Source organism: Peromyscus leucopus, chromosome 22, assembly GCF_004664715.2.
Source record: "Peromyscus leucopus breed LL Stock chromosome 22, UCI_PerLeu_2.1, whole genome shotgun sequence".
NCBI classification, from domain to species: Eukaryota; Metazoa; Chordata; class Mammalia; order Rodentia; family Cricetidae; genus Peromyscus; species Peromyscus leucopus.
In genome coordinates, this window is record NC_051081.1 from 27,250,894 (window position 1) to 27,270,682 (window position 19,789).

General features: G+C 44.5%; 1 protein-coding gene across 1 annotated transcript in view; it reads right to left on the reverse strand.

Annotated features, from left to right (window-relative positions):
• The window catches only part of Vit (vitrin), a 122,746-nt gene that overhangs the window by 64,083 nt on the left and 38,874 nt on the right, over window positions 1-19,789 (reverse strand). Inside the window, 2 exon segments of the mRNA XM_028875634.2 lie at window positions 1,717-1,873; window positions 19,385-19,450. Of these exon segments, the coding sequence (XP_028731467.1) occupies window positions 1,717-1,873; window positions 19,385-19,450 (223 nt within the window).

Below are 19,789 nucleotides of genomic sequence, written 5' to 3' on the forward strand. Positions count from 1 at the left end.
AATGAATGAATGAATGAATGAATGATTTAATTAATTAACTAATGAATGGTCAGTTTGAGATGAGCCTGAGCCCAGATATGATGCCTCAGTGTGATCAATATCCCTTTGTCTTGAAAGACTAAACTAAGTCCCTCATGAGAACACAGCTATTCACGATATGGTAGATGAGTATTAAATCCCTGAATTCAAGTTAGCTGGAATGTTTGAGCCCAAGTCTGTTCTTGCCCACCTGCTGTTCTGACAGTGGGAGGCGACTCTCCAGGGGAGGGACTGAGGTCCCCCAGAGTACTCTCCCTTGGTGGTACATCTCAAATCTTGCTTCCTGAAAAACAGATTCTCTTTGTGCAAAACAAAGCTAACAACATCCTGAATTCCTGTTTGTCCCTTCAGACCTCTCTATTCATCCTCCCAATGGGTAGTGAGTGATACCTCTTTCTGAAGAGTTTTTCTTCTCTCTCAGACATGGGTCCAAAGAAACCATAATGACTTCGGGTTGCTCCAAAACAAGCAGTGAGTCTTGTTTTTGCCTCATCTGTATTTTTTTTTTTTTTCACTGACTTCTTACATCCCACTTGGCACACGGGGCTTGTTCCCTGTTCCCCAGAACATCCTTCTCATTTTTCCCTTCAGGCATGTGTCCATTCTTCATAAAGCCTTTTCTGGTCAGGACTCTTGCAGAGTATATGTACACAACCCTCATTCCGTACACTGAGCGGTACTGGGCCCTTCTAGTTCTTGTGGAAATGTGTGACCTGAGGCTCTGGGCTAGAAGTCAGGGACAGGGAGGTACTCTACTTTCTTCGTTGAAGCTGTGACTGAGTTCAAAGCACGCCATGCCTCTTGTCGTCCTCCCCCAATTCCAAAGTGACAGCTGGACAAGCTGTACCACCTGTCACCCTCTTCTGTCTCCAGTCCATCACCATAGCTCTGATAAGTCCGCTCCCCCCAAACTCTTGGTCCTCCCTACCCATTTCCTTGCTCAGCACAGGTAGGAAAAAAAAATGTGCTATACAGGATCAGGAACTTTCTTTTCTTTGCCATGGTCATGAAAGAATACAATTCCTCCTCCCCCTCCTCCTCCTCCTCCTCTCCTCCTCCTTCCCCTCCTCCCCAGGGGGAAGAACGCTCAGCTTAATATCTGCTTCCACAATGCGTGTCTGTTACCTGTATTTTCATTCTTCCTTATCCCCTAATATTTAGCCCTTTTTTAAATTCTCTTTTCTACATGTAATGTTGTACCCTCACATCCATATGTTATTGGCTAGATTCAGAACATGGTTTTTAATTTTTTGGTGGTGGATCCATACATAAAAATACACTCACCAGTGAAATCATAGCATCTGTAGAATCTGATGTGATGTGCCACAGCGGCCATTCCAAATGACTATTCTAACTGTACGCATGTTGACAGAATTAGAAAGTTCTGGGGGTCTGGTTAATTACGATGTGTGATTTTTTTGTTTTCGTTTGCAATTTTTTTAAATAATAAAAATTTAAAGTAAAAAAATGGTGGGGGAATATGTTAGTCAAGTTTTGTAAGGGTGCTATGAAAGGAGACACAGGGTCATGCGTGACTTTCTGGGACAATTTTGCAAATGGAATGCAGGAGGCTCAACTAGATTTGTACATTTTTGCTTGCTAATTACCGCAATCCTGCACCAGAGGCTCCCCACAGCACATTGATCACTGTTTGTTGAGTAGGTCACAGCCACCCACCTGTGAACCGCGGCGCCACACACGCTGGAGTAAGACGCGTAGACCCCAGTACCGTAAACGTGGTATTTGGGGTCCTGGCATCCTGCTGGACATTTCACCAGGAACTCAGGATTGATGATCTTTCCAGCTTTGACATCACAGTTGATCTGAGGCACAGCTGGGAATACAAAATGAGGTCAAAATTACTCCCCTGCGGTGCCAGTTTATATATGAGGTGAAACTGTTAGGTCATAAGTATTCATTTACTTAATCTCTAAAAGTCTAATCTGAATTGACCCTGGATCCATTCCTTCCTTATAATGAGGGTAAAGACATAGCAAAAATGTTCCTCAGACCAACAGAATGATGACATCCATTGCCTTTAACATGCTAAAACAAACAAACAAACAAACAAACACCCACAAAAGTAAAGGCCGACTCCTGTTCTTGTTTGGACAACTAATGAATTGAAAATAATTCTGAGAAAAGAACCACCTCCCTCCATCAAAATGTGATCTGGAATCAACGGAAGGAGGAAACTACTGGTTTTCCAGATGCTCTGTGATTTTTTTTCCCAGGAACAGGAAAACTCTTAGAGGAGGCAGGAAAGACGTTCCGGGAAAGACAGACAAGAGGAGCTTGGGTTGTAGAGCCAAAGATAACTGAGGTAAGGTGGCTTGGGTGGCAAAAGGGGGGAGAAGTGGCTAGATGGGACCAGCCAGGCTCAGGGGGATGGAGCTGTTGTGTTCTGTGCCGGATGTGGGGAGACATGTCAAGTCCTTGGACAGCGGAAGTTATATTCAAAGTGACCTTTTTGCTTGGGTCCTAGAGGATTTCTTTGGCCTAGATGTTAGATGATGGGTTGCTATAGGACCCATCTTTTGCCTCTGAAGTTGAAAAGCTGGGTCCTCCCCACTGAGCATCCAGGGGAGTGTATCCATTCCCGTCTCCGGCCTCTTCCTCTTTGTCACAGCTACAGGAAGGCCTCCGGGATGGGAAAGCTTGCCTGAGGATGAGGTACAAAACATGTTTTGCTGACAGTGTCGGAAAAGGGGTTGGATGCTTCTTCTCTGCAAAGATTTTTTTTTTTGTCCTCCAAAAAGAAAGGTTCTCTCAAGTCACAGCTTCGTAAACGGTGGGTTGCACAGCTCTGCGAGTTCAAGGACAGCCTGGTCTGCACAGTGAGATCTTTTCTCAAAAAAACCAAGAGAGAAAGAACATGAAGTTGGGCGGCAGTGGAGAAAGAATATGGCAAAGTTTATTTTATTTATGGGTGACTGCATGAGTACTCACGCCTGTGTGTGTGTGTATATATGTGTATATGTGTTTTCATATGTCTGAGGAGGTCAGAAGAGGGTAACTCCCCTGCAGTTGGAGTTACAGGTGACTGTGAGCCACTCAGTGTGGGTGCTGGGACCCAAACTCAGGTCCACGTGATTGAGAAGTAAAGGCTCTTAATTGCCAAACCATTGTCCACGTCACTGTACTTCATGTTTACATGTAGCTCTCAGTATGGATAATTACAAAATTCAAACGTTGACCAACTCTGCAAAGTGTTGAAGATTCTCTATAGTATCAAATATTTAGATAAGATTTAATTTCTTTCTTTTTTGGGGGGTGGGTGGGTGGGGTTTTGAGACAGGTTTTCTCTGTGTAGTTTTGGTGCCTGTCCTGGAACTCGATCTGTAGACCAGGCTGGCCTCAAACTCACAGAGATCCACTGGCCTCTGCCTCCCAAGTGCTGGAATTAAAGGCTTGCGCCACCACTGCCCGGCAAAATTTAATTTCTTTAAATGTAAAAATAAACAAGCATGTCCATCTCACTAACATGCAAATTTGCTTCTGTTGTTAATAAATGGTAAAGTGATGTGAATCCCAAAGAATTGCTCTAAAATAATTTTGTGGTTATTAGTAAGTATATTATTTATATGTCTTTTTCTGTACACCTGTATACCCAGGAGACATGAAATTTCTGACCCCAAATGAGGTTGTGAGTGGGACTTTAAGAAGCTTGCCCTAAAGGCCCGTTGTGTTGGTGCCCACCATTAATCCCAGGATTCAGAGGCAGAGGCAAGTCGGTCGTTATGACCGGCTTGTTCTACATAGCAACTTCCAGGTCAGCCAGAGAGCTACATAGTGAGTGAGACTCAATCACAACAAACACACAAGCCTGTCCAGGTGACTGGACAGGTAAGAATGCGTTCAGTTCTGGGTCCTGTCTTTAGAAGAGATTCCAAACATGATTCTAAAACATAAACGCAGTCCAGCGCGAGCATGCTCACTCAGATGCTCGAAAACACTAGGTGGGAGTCAGGATTGACGGAAAAGGGTCATTCAGAGGGGAGGGGTCCTTTGTCTCTGCTAGCAGCACGGTTGTGTGAGCCGTGACACCGGAGGGGGGCGCTGTACTGGAAGAGTAAACTTGCCAGAGAGGTAAATTTGCCAAGAACTTTCTAGGAATCGATGCTCCCCTGGTCGGAATGGGCTGTCACCCGGAGCGATGAACCGGCCTTTGGTGGAAGTACGCAAACAGAACGGTTGTAACGGGGGTTCTGTCGTGGGTAGGAGGTGGAATTAAACCCCTCCCGGTGCGAAGAGCCTGTGATTACACTCAGAGATCCGGGAGCTTTGCCAGGCCACCCACCCTCTGAGTTACTGAGATGCTCTCGGAGTTGTTAATGCTTTCCAGCTGTACCCCAAAGAGCCTGCCTGCTCCTCCCCCTCCTTAACCCTGATGTAACCGAACTGAGCAGTTACGTTTCATTCAAGTTGAAGAGAGAGAGAACGGAACTTGAACTCCTGCTCCCCACCCCCTCTCCTCCCTCCCCCTCCCCCAATCCCCTCCCACAAGCTTTGCCATTCAGGGCTAGGCCAGCATGGCGCTCCTCCTGGGAGCCAGGGTAGGGCTTGATCACAGGCTTCAGCAATTTGTGGTCTACATTTAGAACGGGAGCTCCGTGCTTAAAAACATTTCGTTCCGTCCTCCCCACCAAAGTTACTTCTTTTTAACCTTTTGTTCTTTTAAGCTCTGATACCCAAGGCTGTGCTTACTATTTTGAATCTTAGAGTATACATTTTTTTTTTTTTAAGGCAGTTCGGCAGTAAAGATGTCCGTGTTGTCTCCCCGGATGTTGCTTGGTCCCTGGATGTAACTGGGGTTCTCAACTCCCATTTCCTTCACAGATTCCTCCTAACTACATCTCCTCCCTTAGACAGGAGGAAAACAGTGGACTCCTGGGTCTTGGTTTTTTGAAATAGGAGATAACAAACCCTGTGGATTGGGATTATGAGTGGATGACACGTCAACACTCCAAGATTTGGGATCTTTTGGAAGGCTAACCTATTGAATGCTCAGGGTATTTACATAGTGCATGCTGTGGGATTTTCCATGATATCTCTGGCTAGAAAGACAAATGGAAATGCCCTATGGGAATACTTTGCATCAATCTAATCAACTTTTTCTTTAAGGGACATTTTAGTTGTTAGTGTTCTTTCTCTCTCTCTCTCTCTCTCTCTCTCTCTCTCTCTCTCTCTCTCTCTCTCTCTCTCTCTCAAAATACGCCCAGGAAATATTTCAAACACAGTACGTTGTCTGTCCCCAACCTGATGAGCAAAGTTGGGTGGTTGAAATAATTTCGTCCCAGGAGACGAGGCAAATGAAGTGCAGATGCTCGCACAACTTTGGAAAAACAAGGAGAGATGGCAAAGTGTGGCTAAAGGTCAAATAGTTGTTAAATTTATACAGAAAATTAAGCCAGAGAAAGTGAACTAATTAAGTTTTGCAGAGTAATTGCCAAGATCATTGGAAAGCGTAGTCAGTGCCCAGCTAGGAAAAAAACAAGCCATTTTGTATTTCTCTGACAGCAATTCTTTGAGTATATGAAAATCACTTTTTAAAAAAAAATTTTTTTCATGGTATTCTCCCTGTTGCTTGTGAAGAGATCTGTTTTCTTGCAACGAATCTTATCCGACTCTACTTGGCGACAGATGAAATGACTTATCTTTGCTTTGTAAGTGGGTTTTACCGTCACGATACACAATTTACATTCATTTTTATACCTTCTTACTCTCAGCTCTGGGTTTTATCCACGAAATACATGGAGTAGACTTCTTTAAAGGGGAGAATCAGGGAGCATCCTGCTTGGGTGTGAGGGAACATCAGACATCCATCGAAAGTGTTTCTGCTGTTATCCCCAGGAAAGCACTTAGAAGTTTGAGAAACATTTCTTCCCAAGAGCACTCAAATAAAGCAAGACAAAAGCCTCCCCCATCTTGCTGGTGAGGGGGAAGCCACGGAGACACAGGACAGAAGTCCGGGGCCTCCTGAGATGTTTAGATCCCTAGTGCAGCGGGCTGGCAGCTCGGGCCTGACTGCTTTTGTTTCTGCCTTCTCCCAGCTCCTTTTGATGGGTCCTAAGGCTACCTACCTTGCTTCCTAAAGTCACCATCATGTTCACACCACAGCATCTCAGTGCCAGCCACGAATTCCTTCCCAGAGGCCCTAGGAATCAGCTCTGGGACAAGACGTCAGGTTCCCGTATGTCACCTGTATTATCACAGATGTCCCATTTCAGAACAGAAAACTGATGGTCTGAGCCAGTATTTTAATGTACAATTATGGTCTTCAAGGAGGAAGCCAGGCAGAGTCATGCCCACCTGTAATCCCAGCACTCAGGAGGCAGAGAGAGGAAGATCCCAAGTGAGAGACCAGTCTGGACTACACAGCGAGACCCTGTCTCAAAAGCAAAACAAAATTCTTTAGAAAGAGAGAGAGAAAACTGTAAGTGTTCATGCTGTGCGTGGGCCTCCTGCCTGAGCTAATATGGTGGGTTTTGGCAGGTGTGGTACCCAATAAGCCAGGTATGTGGCAGGCCAAATCAAACTGTACAGAGGCCTCTTATTTTCCTGTTCATCTTTTCCATGATCCCAGCAAAAAAAAGAACCACATTATTCTGGGATAAAATTCCGTGTTAATTAGGGAAAGCCTTTGTAAGCTTGCTCCGAGGCTGCTAATGAGGAAGAATTACTACATAGAAGAGTTTCTGCATGAAATGTTTTCATATTAAGCTTCATTTTATTGGGCTGTGGTATTCAACTAGTTTAAAACTCGTGCTTTAAAGAAAATTACACAGAAAGTTATTAGTTTAGCGAAGTAAAAAGAACATCAATTTGAAGACAAGCCTGTCCTTCTTGGTCCTGACCCCCAATGGATAGGTCATGTGCGTTCTTTATTGGGGGGTGACTTTGAACGTTATTCTTTTTAATTTTCTTGTACAGTTTTTGATTATGTCCAGTTTGTTCAAAAATTATCAGTAGCTTTTTGTCGACTTTAGGAAAAGTTTAAAGATCATTGAGACCTTTTCATGATCCCTTCTAAAGGATCTCTGGGCTTGTCAATACTGTGGTTCACTTTCCTACATGCACACCATCTTGAAACATGGCTCAGAGCACTGCACATAGCTGAACTCCATTCTCCCCACCCCATCTGATGAACCACTACTACGTTTTTCAAGATCTTAGTTCTGGTTGGGTCACCACTCTGGACTATAAACTTCAAGAGGACAGGAATTTTTGTGATCTGTTTTGTTCACTGATGTTCAATTCATTTGAAAATCCTGTTTTGTTTTTTTGTTTGTTTTTGTTTTAAACTTGTGATTCTGTTGTTTCTCCTTATACCAACCCTGGTTCAGGACACATTTTATGTCTGGACTGCTAATGTAGTTGCCTACTGTCCTGGACTTTTCTGTGCTAGCCCAACCCTTTGTCCCAATCCTTTCTTCAGGAACATCGTGGTGAGACTTGGGGGAAAAATGTAGTCAGATTTTATCATTCTCCTGGTCAACAAATCTCAGTGGCTTCCTCCTGGCCTCAGACTAGTGTTCAGCCTCTTTGGCTCCAAGGGATTGAAGGATTTCTACTTCATTTCTTACCACATGGATGGGGAGAAGGTTCCAGACAGCAAAGGTCTAGGAGAATGAAGCACCAGGGTTCAGGTTTTGATGTAGGACTAGTCTCTGTGGTTTAGAGAACATGACACAGCTTGGAGCAAAGTAAGTGAGGAGAAGATGTCCGCAGGGACCAAAGCACACGGGAACTTCCCAGGTTCAAAGTCCTGCCATGATCAATGCGCCACCTGTGTCTTCACCAGAACCCTTTCTAGGACTACATCACACTCTTTTCAGTGGGAAAATTGTCTTGAAAAGCCTGCTGGACCATTGCGGACTTACGGGGAGGGGGTGTGCGTTTCTGACAGAGAAGAAGGATACTGTGGGGGTGGGGGTGGCTTGCAGTGTGGGCCGCCATCCAAGGGCAGAACACGAGAGAGACAGAGAGGCAGGAAGAATGACGTCCTGGAAGATCTTCCTCTATGAAGAGGAGCCCACTGTTGGCCCTTGAAAATCTACAGTCATGGGTCAGAATGCGACAGAACGGCAGTTGTAGGGGACTTCCTTTTTGTAGGTCGTAGTAGAAGGGGCAGGACAGGAAGGCCACCATGTCTAATGTCTGAGGAATAATAGAGACCCAGCTAATATCCGATGACATCACTCTAAACTTTGAAATGACAGCTGCTCAATGGTAGAGCTGAATCCAAACCCCAATAAGTCTGAATCTAATTCCACTCTACACTCAACTGAGCTGAGATTTTTTTACTGTGAGTGTGCAGCACAGGGGAGACCATGGTCATGAAAGATTTGTCAAGAACAATCTACATAAGAGGCATTCAGAGGAGAGACAAGCACTTGATGGAAATCGTTAGGAAGACAATTGAATAAAAGGTATCTGTCCTTTTTGTTTGTTTGTTTTTGTTTTTGTTTTTGTTTTTTTTTTTTTTGGACACAGAATCTCACTATGTATCTTTAGCTGGCCCCAACTCACTGTGTAAACTAGGCTGGCCTAGAACTCATAGAGATCCTCCTGCCTCTGCCTCCCAAGTGCTGAGATTAGAGGTGTGCACCACCATGCTCAAGAAAAGGTACTTGTATCAATATATAAAGAAATGCTCACGCGCTAAGCCCTTTAAAGAGTGTATAAGATGAGTTTTCCTCATCATTGCTTCCTTCCAGGTTGGGAAAATGCCTTTCTCTACGTGAAAGGATGGACAGAAGGATGGACAGAAGGACAATGAGCTAGGGGTGACAGGTTATCTGTAATTTACCCGTGGCAATACAGCTTTGGGGTGTCTGTCAATGTTTAGGACTCTGAAAATAATCTATTAATGACAAAAAGCCCCGGTACACATTCCTTTACATGATCCTTACAAAACCCTGAGAGACATGTATCTTCATTTTCCCAAGAATCAAGTTGACTGCACATGCTTATTTACTGAGCAGGGCCTGAGTCAAGATCTGGCCCTTCCGGTCCTAAAGCCAAGGTCTGTTAGTTCTACCTGGCTGTGGCCTCTTCCATAACTGAAGTTAAAACAAGCAGTTACTTCGTTAATCTAATCTTCCAGGGCCTTTCTGAATTCAAACATCATACACAGCTGTTATTGGGTGAATGCAGGATATGTATAGTTGACATGTTGTATGCACTAGTGTGTGTGTGTGTGTGTGTGTGTGTGTGTGTGTGTGTTTGTGTGTGTGTGTGTATGTGTGTGCACAGACATACACATGCTTCTGTATGCTCCCCCCCAAATACATGCAAGGCAACTCTCCAGTGCAATTTTCTTTGTGCTGTTTTCCAGTTATGTCTAAGAACCGGCCACGGCAGGGCCGGTTCACTGAAAATCCGCAAGAGTGTCGGCTTTCCTTCTTACCCACCTATCACAAGGAAGTCTAGATGTGTCATTCGCCTTTCTCACAATCTGAAGAAAGCACACTTAGCAACCCGTGTGGAGAACAACCAGCACTTGGCACCAGGAGTCTCAGAAAGGAGCAAATACTGGAGGTTAATTACAAGTTGCTGTATGTGAATCTGCCCAAGGAGCTACATGCCTCTTCTACAAAATCCTTCACCCAACGGGCTTTTTAGCCTCCTCACTGTCCAACGCACTCAATAACCAAGTCCCAGAACAATGACTTCTTCATGCTTAAAGCCGTGGGTCTGGAAAGCATCCATCCTCTCAAGGTTGATTGCTGAAGTTTTTCCACACCTCATGTACAAGGTATTCGGACTAACTGATTGGAGTGAATGTATAAATTAAAGGCCGCACATTTCACCCCAAGTTAAGCCTATTTCAACGGTCTCCACTGTAATGGAACTATTTCAGAATGAGGTTTCTGCACGCCCGTGGAGAACATCTTCTTCCCTTTGCTGGCTGCTGTCTCTGTAACGTAGATTTCCTGTTCAGGAACCCCTCAGGAATGACCATCCTCCAGTCACGAAGGGGCCCTGAGCCACCTTCTGCTTGTACTCCCTAAATTCCCCTACACCTAGAGCCTACCCTGCCATCCTACTGTCTTCTGACCTCACCCCACATTTGCTCTCCATGATATTGGCTCAGTGGAGCTAGACAGCTTCCCGACCTCCTCTGTCTGTAAAACTCTTGTTTCTCATGTCTCGTTTTGAATCTTCTTTTGTGAAACCACCATGAATCCTATTGTAGACTCCTTATTTGTTATTCCCATGTAGTGTTTACCACATTTTATTTTACGGTGATTTCTGTTGTTCATTTATCTGTGTATTCATCTAACAATTACCAAATGAGCCCTAATTATATATTCTTGCTACTATTGGCCTTTTGGGGAAGACAGACTATATTAAAATGATATGTGGTAAGACTCAGAGGGCGTATAACACATGCAGGAAACATCCAACCTAGTTTTAAGTAGGTGCTGGAGGAAGGTGTTGGGACCAGGAAAACCTTTTCTCATAGTTTGGGGACAAGAAGGACTATTTCCATTTTGTCTAGTATAAGATTGGATGCTTGCTGAAGTCCAAGCATTCTAAATAGACAGCCAGTGATGTGCTGTGTTTTGTCAATCATAGTGGCTGTCCCCTGGGCAGTCTGTCTATCCTGGCACTGCTCTGCCTAAGCTAATCATTTCTGGAGCTCCACTGGGCCTCTTCCATGCGTGGAAAAGTCTACTGATGAGATTTTACAACTTAAAAGCTCTTCTGCCTCCAGCACAGACACTCTGCCAAGTAGAGATTGTTCTAGAGCCTTTGGTGGCCATAATTTATGTGGAAACGTAAGACGGGTTTATTATAGTAAGAGCTGTAATGCTTATGAGTTGAAAAGTAGGCTTGTTTCTGCTGCATAGCCTACGCATAAATGAAGTTAGCATCACCATCTACAACCACTCTGTCATTACGTGTAGCCTTCAACAATCAAGAGAAATGGAGGTGCATTTGGGCAATTTGTTAGAAACTGCTTGAGCAGGCTTATGCTGACTGAACCTACCAGGGAGGTGCCTCTGGGTAGGGTTAGATTTATAGCTTCAGAATGTACCAAGAAAATGAGAGCCTTGGAAAAAGTCACCTCTAAGAATAAAGTGTTAAGACTCCCATTAGTACAGCAAGGTAAACTTTACCTTGGACTGCATACAGAAAGTTAATTTATTAAGTCACCGACATGCTAATTCTCTCTCTATGTCATTTTTCCTTTCTAGTATTCTAAGACAGTGGCCAAGCTTTTGTATGCTCTTCCCTCTGGAGTTCAAGGTTGCCACACAGGGGACAGAGCGGCCCAACAAACCCTCCCTCTGTGCTTTGGGAATTATTATCTCTAAGTCTCCCTTTCTTGAAGGGATTGGTTTCTTTCTGCTCAAAGGCAATGAAGAGAAAACAACAAACAAAACAAAATAAATCAAATCAAATCAAAACAAAACAAAACAATGCTCCCAGGCTGGGTGAATTGAAGTGGGTCAATAGGTTCCCATGGGGGAAAGGGTCCTGCTCTCTAGCAGCTTTTGGGCGAGCACTGTCTCAGAGCAGCACCTAGTGTGATATCTCCTAAGGAGAGGCCTGAAGCACCAAGTTTCCCCATCTCTGCCAAGATTTGGTGTTTAGGAAACCATGGAGCCACCCACCTTCCATGGAAGACAGTCTTGGGTTCTAAACCACTTGTACCATCTCCCTGGATCTTCCAAATGACGCCCAAATGTTATAGGGGCTGCAGCAGTTGGGGGGACAGAGAGGGCAGGGGAGCCACTGTAAATAAGGAATTTGAATTCCCAGCCCTCTCTCTACCTCCATGAGTGCCAGTTTGGAGTCAGCCTTGATTTAATTTAGAAAATCAAGTCATCAGCCAAACTCAGGAGGATTAAAAAAATGTATATATACCAAATGCGGCTATTCATACGAAAGCAAAGCGTTGGCTTGGAATGAATGGTCACCTATAAACCTGTCTTATAGGTGGGTCTGCCGGACAGCTGTTGCTTATTCCATCTCTGCTTCTCTCTGCAGAGTCTTCCTGTCAGATTATCTTCAACACGTGCTTAGTATCATGTTCTAAATCCAAAGGGTCCCAGCGAAGCTCAGTCAGATCCCTGAGGACAACTGGAGACTGTGAGCCAAGCAAAGACATGGAAGGAAGGCAAAGAGGATGAGAAGGAAAAGAAATGGGAAATCAGGGGTGGTAGAGAAGAGAGAAGAGCTCCCTGCCAAAGACGGTGTCAACACTATGGGTAGGCAGAATAGATACATACACTGGTGTGCCAGCAGTCTCAGGCCAAACCAAAGGAAACCACGCCGGCTCTTCCCCTTCCTGTGCCTTCCTACATCTCTTCTACCTGACTTTGCTTCCTGCTTGGTCAAATCTCACTCCTTCATCCCTCTTACCTACTGCCAAGTAACTCTTCCCTCTGTTTCTCCTTCCTCCTGCTATGCCTTATTCCACCTAACTAGAGTTCAAAGGCTGGCTTTGATGACTCGTGGCAGTCCTTAGCCCTTGAGTCTCGGGAGTCTAGGATAGCATTTGATGTGCTGGAAAGATCTGAAAATTGTCAGATGAGCAACACTAACAAATTGTCTCCCCGTCGCTATTTCAACTCTGCGGGTTGTGAAGACTTTTTGATCTTAAAAAAAAAAAATTACTGGTGGAACATGAAAGCTTCCAGAAGAGCAGAGGAAGAGAGGAAACTATAGAGGGTCTATCTAGATGGTCTCACATTCAGGTCTACAACCAGCATTGGCCTTGTCTCAGCCTTTCATCCACTGACTCTTAGTGTTATGAAGCATGTCAGAATCCCCTGCTCATCCGACCACAGATGACTGGAGTTCCCCTGCAGTTTCTGATTCAGTAACAAAAGGTTTCAGTTGGTACTGATATTGCTGGTCTGGGAACTTTGAGAATCTCATCTGCTCTCCCACTGGGCCCTACTTGGTTTGTTCAGAACCTTGCTTTTATCATTTTACATTTAAAATCCAAGAAGCTCCTATAAGATAGATATCTGAAACATAAACGTAAGGTGGTCAAGATGTCTTGGTTTAGTGACAAGGAAAGTGGTCTCTACCTTCCTTCTCTTTGAGAGTATGTTTTCTTGACTGTATTATAGGTCAGTAAAATTGGTCATTGAAGGTCAACTCTTGCTCTGTATTTCAGCCAAGGGGAAAGGCTGACCTTCTGAATTCATGGATCAAGGCCTCCTTAGGTAATGGGACCCATCAACACCTCTAGAATGAGCTCTACATAGAACTACACAGAAGACAGGCACAGTTGCATCTGTTAACCTCTCCAAGAGATGTGAGAACATGGTGCTGTCTTCTCCACCATCGGCATCCATGTAAATTCTGTCTGGGCTTTGTAGACACATCCATGCTGCCCACCTGTGTGCATGGGACACGTCGTAACACAACTAATCAGCCGTGTTCTGTCTTCTCTCTTCATATTCTGGTATTAAAGATTATTATAGTGGTTGGCAGGGCTAACTTGCCCGCTCTTGTCTCCTCTGAAAACAACACTGCCCTGGTAAGGTCAGACCCCCAACTAGCTTAAATGGATGTAATTCAATTCTCTCTCCCAGGGTGAGATCAGGAGAGGAGTAGGAGGGAGATGCAGATGTATAGAGACAGGCAGAGGTGTTAGCTCTTTGATTGGGTTCTTGTGGCCTTTACATCTGGGCACCAGTCCCGGGGAACTCCAGCTGTGCTTCCTACCTCGGTTTCTGTGAATGACTCCAGGTCCCATCCAAATCCTCTTTTCTACTTACACAAATTGAGCTTGGATTTCTGCTAATTGCAAACAAAACAGCCTGTGCTGAGATACTCCCCATTGCCTCCCATCGCCTCATGATGAAGTCCAGATTCCCACACAGTAGTGAAACCCTTCACCGTATGGTACAGCTAACTCTCCACCGGTCACCCCAACACCTTCACCTCGTTCTGTATCTTCCAGCCAAATTGAAACTTTTGCTTTTAATTTTTTTGAGGGGGGGGGGATTAGGACAGAGTCTTGTTTTGGAGACCAGGTTAGCACTGAACTCATGATCCTTCTGCCTCCATTTCCCAAAGGGCTGGGATTGTAGGCATGCACTGCCATGCCTGGCCAACTTTTTAAGCTTTTTCAAATCTTCAGGCCTTGAGCACGTTCCTCGACCCTCACCCAGTTGTTTGTGATGCCATGCCCTCTTCTGCTTCATGAGAGTAGGCACACCATTCCTTCACATCCGGTCTGTTCCTTCATCATCTCCTAGTATGCTATCCTTGACCTGCGATGGACTTGCTCATCTTCCTGACAGGCGTGGGAGCTCTGTGAAGGTAAAAGTGCGTTTGGATTCCGGTTGCATCTGGGTGTCTGGTAAATTCTTGCTGAATGCATGAAGGCTGTGTCTCTTCCCTGCCATAAGTTACCTAGTCCAGCTGCAGACAGCAATGGAAAAATGAAAATGACTCTGGCCTCAAGCTAGAGACGACAATTTGCAAATACTCCTGAGGTCAAGAATCAGATAAGTCCCTGGCTTGGGAATATTCTATTACGTTCCTTGCGCCTTTTCCCTCCCTTATTTAATGATTGTGCTAGAGTTTCTAATTAGAGAAAAGACTTCAGGCACTTATTGATTCAAATGTGCTGCCTCACAAGGGAGATTTTTGAGAGCAAAACTAGAATTTAGCATATCAGAAATTCAATCCATCTGAGATCTCTCCAAGGGGTTTGCCCCTGGGTTACTTAACACAGACTTTCCTAGGCACTGAGAACTGTTGTCATGGCGATCACGGAACCTTTCATGATTTTTGTATCAGAGTTAATGAAGATACTGGAAAGAGCCCAAAGGAATCCGTACTTGGGTGTGCATTTGTCTCCATATTAGCCCAATCATTGTTTTGAACACATATCTGTCCCAGTGCTATTCCTCATGGCTCTTGGTCCTGACAGGGATAAATAAACACCTCCCCCCCTTTTTTTTAGTATTTCAGCTTAAGAGTCCATGGATGACTGCCCCTTTGGCCTCATTTCAGCAGGAAATCCCACATGGTAGCTTTTAAGAAAACGAAGAAAAAGGGGGTGGTTGTGGGAAGCAAATTTCTCTCTTTTATTTCAAATTATACACGTTACTGATTTCAACACACTTAAATTTAATGCCCGTAAAGAAAGCCTTTGCTGTGGAAAGCACAGAACATTGACTTTGTCTAAAGACTCTTTTTTACAGTGCCCTATAAACCTCCATCATGCCTTCACTTCTGGATCCAGAAATCCCAGAGCACTCACAGTCCACTGTTTCCCATCTGTGTCCTGTTCTGCAGGCTAGTTCCCATCATACACTCTGTCCTTCTTCCCCAGTGAGAGAATCGCCTACTTTCATGAAGCATGTGCATGCTCTCAAACCACACCTTTCCCTCTGTTTGTTACTGACCCAAATGGCACTTAAGTAGAGGTGTTATAGTTAACTTTCTGGATATTATTCATCATTATCATCATCATATCATTATTATTATTATTATTTAGTGAATTCGTATGTGCCTTTTTTCATTCTTTCTTGTTGATTGGAAAGAATGGAGGTGGGGCAGCCATTTTGGACTGTTAGGAGCTTCCGAAAGTCTGGAGCTTCTATTAAATTACAGCTTGATTTTTGCTTAAGGGAGAGAGACTTTGGTCTCATGTAAATGGTAATGATTTTGGATTTTTTTTCCGGTCAGCTGATCTTAATTGATATACCCCAAGATGAAATTTATTTTTCCTTTCTATTGTTTGAGTGTGATATCTACCAGGTGTCTCTGTGATTTATCTCCTGAACCCAGAGCTTTCCCATTCGGTTCGAATGGGAAATGTCCCAGTGCTGTTGCCCGTACAGCCTGCTGAGTTCTTCCAGATACAGTCAGAATCCTGATTTTCAGCACAGCAAAGAATCTCAGGAGGAGTGAATAGGAAGCAAAGCTGGGGTTTGTTAAGAAGACAGTGCCTACCCAAGGGGTGGGTAAGCTTCCTCAAGACAGAGTCCCACCTACCTGCCTTCAAAGTAGCTATTTGTAGGCATGATCCTCTGTCTTTTGAAGTTAGATTGTTTAAAATACGTAATTTACAAACAAGTTCAAAGATTTAGCAAGGCCTAAAAGTTAAGTAGAGAAATCATGAATTTGTTTACTTATTTCTCTTATCTTCAAGAATTTCCTTTTGCAAATGAAACTGTATGGATTTTTGGGGGTGGGTGGGTGGGGTGCATTGTTCAGGTTTATGGATGAGAGAGGGCCTGCTTATAGGATTCAACTCAAAGGCCCTGTAGGTTTTAGCCTTAAGCAGGGTTTATTAGCTGTTTAAATACTTGTTTGAGATATTCTTTTGAAAAAGGAGCATTGTACCTCTGTACAATGAATATATGTTACCCCATCCACACTCTCCCCACCAGTGAAGAAGGTTTATTTTGGTTTACAGTTGAAAGTGTACAGGCCATGGGGAAGACAGGAGTGTGAGGTGGCTGGTTATATTGTCTATAGTCAGGAAGCCCAGAACAGACAGGCTGTGGTGCCAGATTGTATCTATATGTATGTATGTATGTATGTATGTATGTATGTATGTATGTATCTATCTATCTATCTATCTATCTATCTATCTATCTATCATCTATCTATCTAAAACAAAACCCTCAAGGTCCTGCCTGGCAAGTGACCCACTTTCCCCGAGAGGTCCTATAAAATAGCACCAACACCAAGTAGAAAATATTCAGACATGCCAGCCTATGGGAGATATTTCACATTCAACTCAAAACATTCTGTCCCTTGGCCCCCTACACTCATGGCCATCTCATAGCACATACTATATTTATTCCAAATTTAAAAGTCCTTATAGCCTTTAATAGTTCCAACAGCTAACTGCCCAACAGCCCAGTAACTTCAGAGACCCAAGGTCATTTCTTAATTGTGCGCCACTGTAAAATCAAAAATCAAGTTATAGGCTTTTAACATACAATGGTTCAGAGTAAGCATTCCCGTTCCCAAAGGGAGGGATGGAGGAGACTTGGCAAGGAATGATAGGACCGAATTCTGCAACTCCATGTTGGGTCTCTGGGACTAGCGATGGAATCACTGAGCCCCAAAGGGCTTCGGGAGCCTTTCTCCTAAGGTTCTGCTTCCTGCAGCACATGGAACCTCTTTTTGGGCCAACTCTACTTCACTCTTGCAGCTTTCCTCGGCAGATGTTCCATGGTCTTGGGATCGCCAGCATCCAGGGGTCTTTGCTGCAACTCAGGCATCACATGCCAATTTCATGTGATGGCCTTTTCAGGGCTGCCCCGTAGGCACTCCAGTCCAGCCACATGTTGCTGGTCTCCAGGAACTTTCTTGGTACAACCTTCATGCTGCCACCACTTGTATTTTACTTCCCTGCAAAACCAGCACCCTGGGAACAATGCTGCCAAATTCTGCTGCCAGCTCGAGACACCATCCAGCCATCTCTGTCACAGCTGTGGTGGCCTTCGTGTGCCTTGGTGGCTCAATTTGAGAAAACACTTTCCTAGGCGCTGGAGCAGGGGAGCCCTTCAGAGGCATTCTCAGTGTATGTATGTATGTGTGTATGTGTGTATGTTTGTATGTATGTATGTATGTATGTATGTATGTATGTTTTTCGAGACAGGGTTTCTCTGCGTAGCTTTGCGCCTTTCCTGGATCTCGCTCTGTAGACCAGGCTGGCCTCGAACTCACAGAGATCTGCTTGGCTCCCGAGTGCTGCCACCACCACCCGGTTACATTCTCAGTTTAGGTGGAGCCTTTTCAAATGAGTTTGCACTTTCCCAAGCTGAAGACTTTGTGGAGCGGGTCTTGTCATGGGGGGGGGGGGACACCTTTCCTGTGGCCCCAGCACAGAGCAGGAGGTTCCTGATTCATAGTGCTTCTCTCTTAACAATTACAGCTGCACATTCACAACATCCAATTCGCTCAGGCGCCTCTTCTTGCCAAACTGCACAGTTTCCAGTTCTTCTGTTTCGCTTGCTCCTCTCTCACTAGAGACGGGGTAAGAGCAGTGAGCAGTAACCCCAATACTGCCTGAATACTGTCTTGTCTCGAAATTTCTCCAGCCCAAGCAAACTAGTTTTATTACTTTCAAATTTGGTCTCACTCAAGTTCTTGGAATGCATGAAGGACCTCTAATTCTGTTCTCCATTGAGTATCTTAATTTCCCTCGGAAGCCCTGAGAGTTGGGTCTCCACCGTGCATATGTCTCCCAGCATTGTGATCTTGCAAACACCCATCAGAATGGCCTGTTAAGTTCTGCTTATAGCACGATAGTGCTTCTCTGGCTCTCAGCATCAAACTCTTCAGCATTCCTTCTATAAACCAGCTCTAAAGACCTACAGACTGCAAGCTCAGGTTTATCAAAGCAATGGCGGTAGGCATGTAAGGTGGCCGGCCACACTGCACCCACACTGGGGAAGCAGAGTTCTGTCGGCAATCATTACAGTGGCTTGGTTTTGTCAGTTGTGTTGAAATTGCAGCCAATAAGAAATGTCAACCCACAGCTGGGCGGTGGCGGCGCACGCCTTTAATCCCAGCACTTGGGAGGCAGAGGAAGGCGCATCTCTGTGAGTCTGAGGCCAGCCTGGACTACAGAGTGGGTTCCAGGAAAGGTGCAAAGCTACACAGAGAAACCCTGTCTCGAAAAACCAAAAAAAAAAAAAAAAAAAAAAGAAAAGAAAAGAAATGTAAACCCGATCAGTGTTGGGTGTACCAGGGACTCTTCCTTTTTCCCGTCTCCTTAATTTCCCCTGGTCCTTCTGTCCCTTGCAGGCATGCTGGGAAACAGGAAGCTTTCATGGACTTTTACACCAGCCATACTGAATTTTCTGCCATGGGGAATTGAGACACCAGCCATAGGAAGTCAGAGTTGCGTGGTTCTATGTGTGAATTTTGAGTTTCCCCATTGCAGTGGGACCACATTTGTTTTACTTCAAAATCAGGATTTATAACAATTCTTTTTGGGGGTGGGGAATGAGGCAAATAATGAATAAGACACATCTCCATTTAAATGTAAAGCAACTGACATAGAAAACAAAAACCCTGGCTAAGACCAAACATCATCGTTCACATCCTCTAATGCAGTCTGTGCGTCACTTTTGGGGTTGAACGATCCTTCCACAGGGGTCCCACATCAGATAGCCTGCATATCAGATATTTACATTGTGATTCATAATAGTAGCAAAATTACAGTTACAAAGTAGCAATGAAATAATGTTATGGTTGGAGTCACCACAACCTGAGGAACTGTATTAAGGGGTCTCAGCGTTAGGAAGGTTGAGAACCACTGCTGTGACGTAAGCAGGACCACTCTCCACGTGGGGCACGAAGCCTTGTGCCAGAAAGGGATTTTGATTTTACTTACCAAATTTGGGTCTTTTCATCTTCTTTGCCGTTTCTTTATTTGAGTATATTCCAGTTACCAGCAAAACTAGATGCGGAAAATAAGAACAAAAATGAACCTAATTAATATCATTTCCCTTAAACCCTGTTTTCTTCATGGCTTCCCATATTTGCAATGGTTATGCACGAGGCATTTTCACCGACAAAACGAATCTTTTCTTGATTAGGGGGAGCGAGAGGTCCAGTTTGTAGAGTGTCTCATCTCTGCTGAAAGACCTTTTCGGAAAACCACTTTGGAATCTACCATGTCTGTTACCTTTTCATTTCAACACACCAGGTCTGCAGCTCCTTTTCCAAAGGAGGGAGTCTGGGCCTGGTCCCAGGAATGAAAGCTGGGTGTAGGATGAACAACCACCCTTTGCTTACG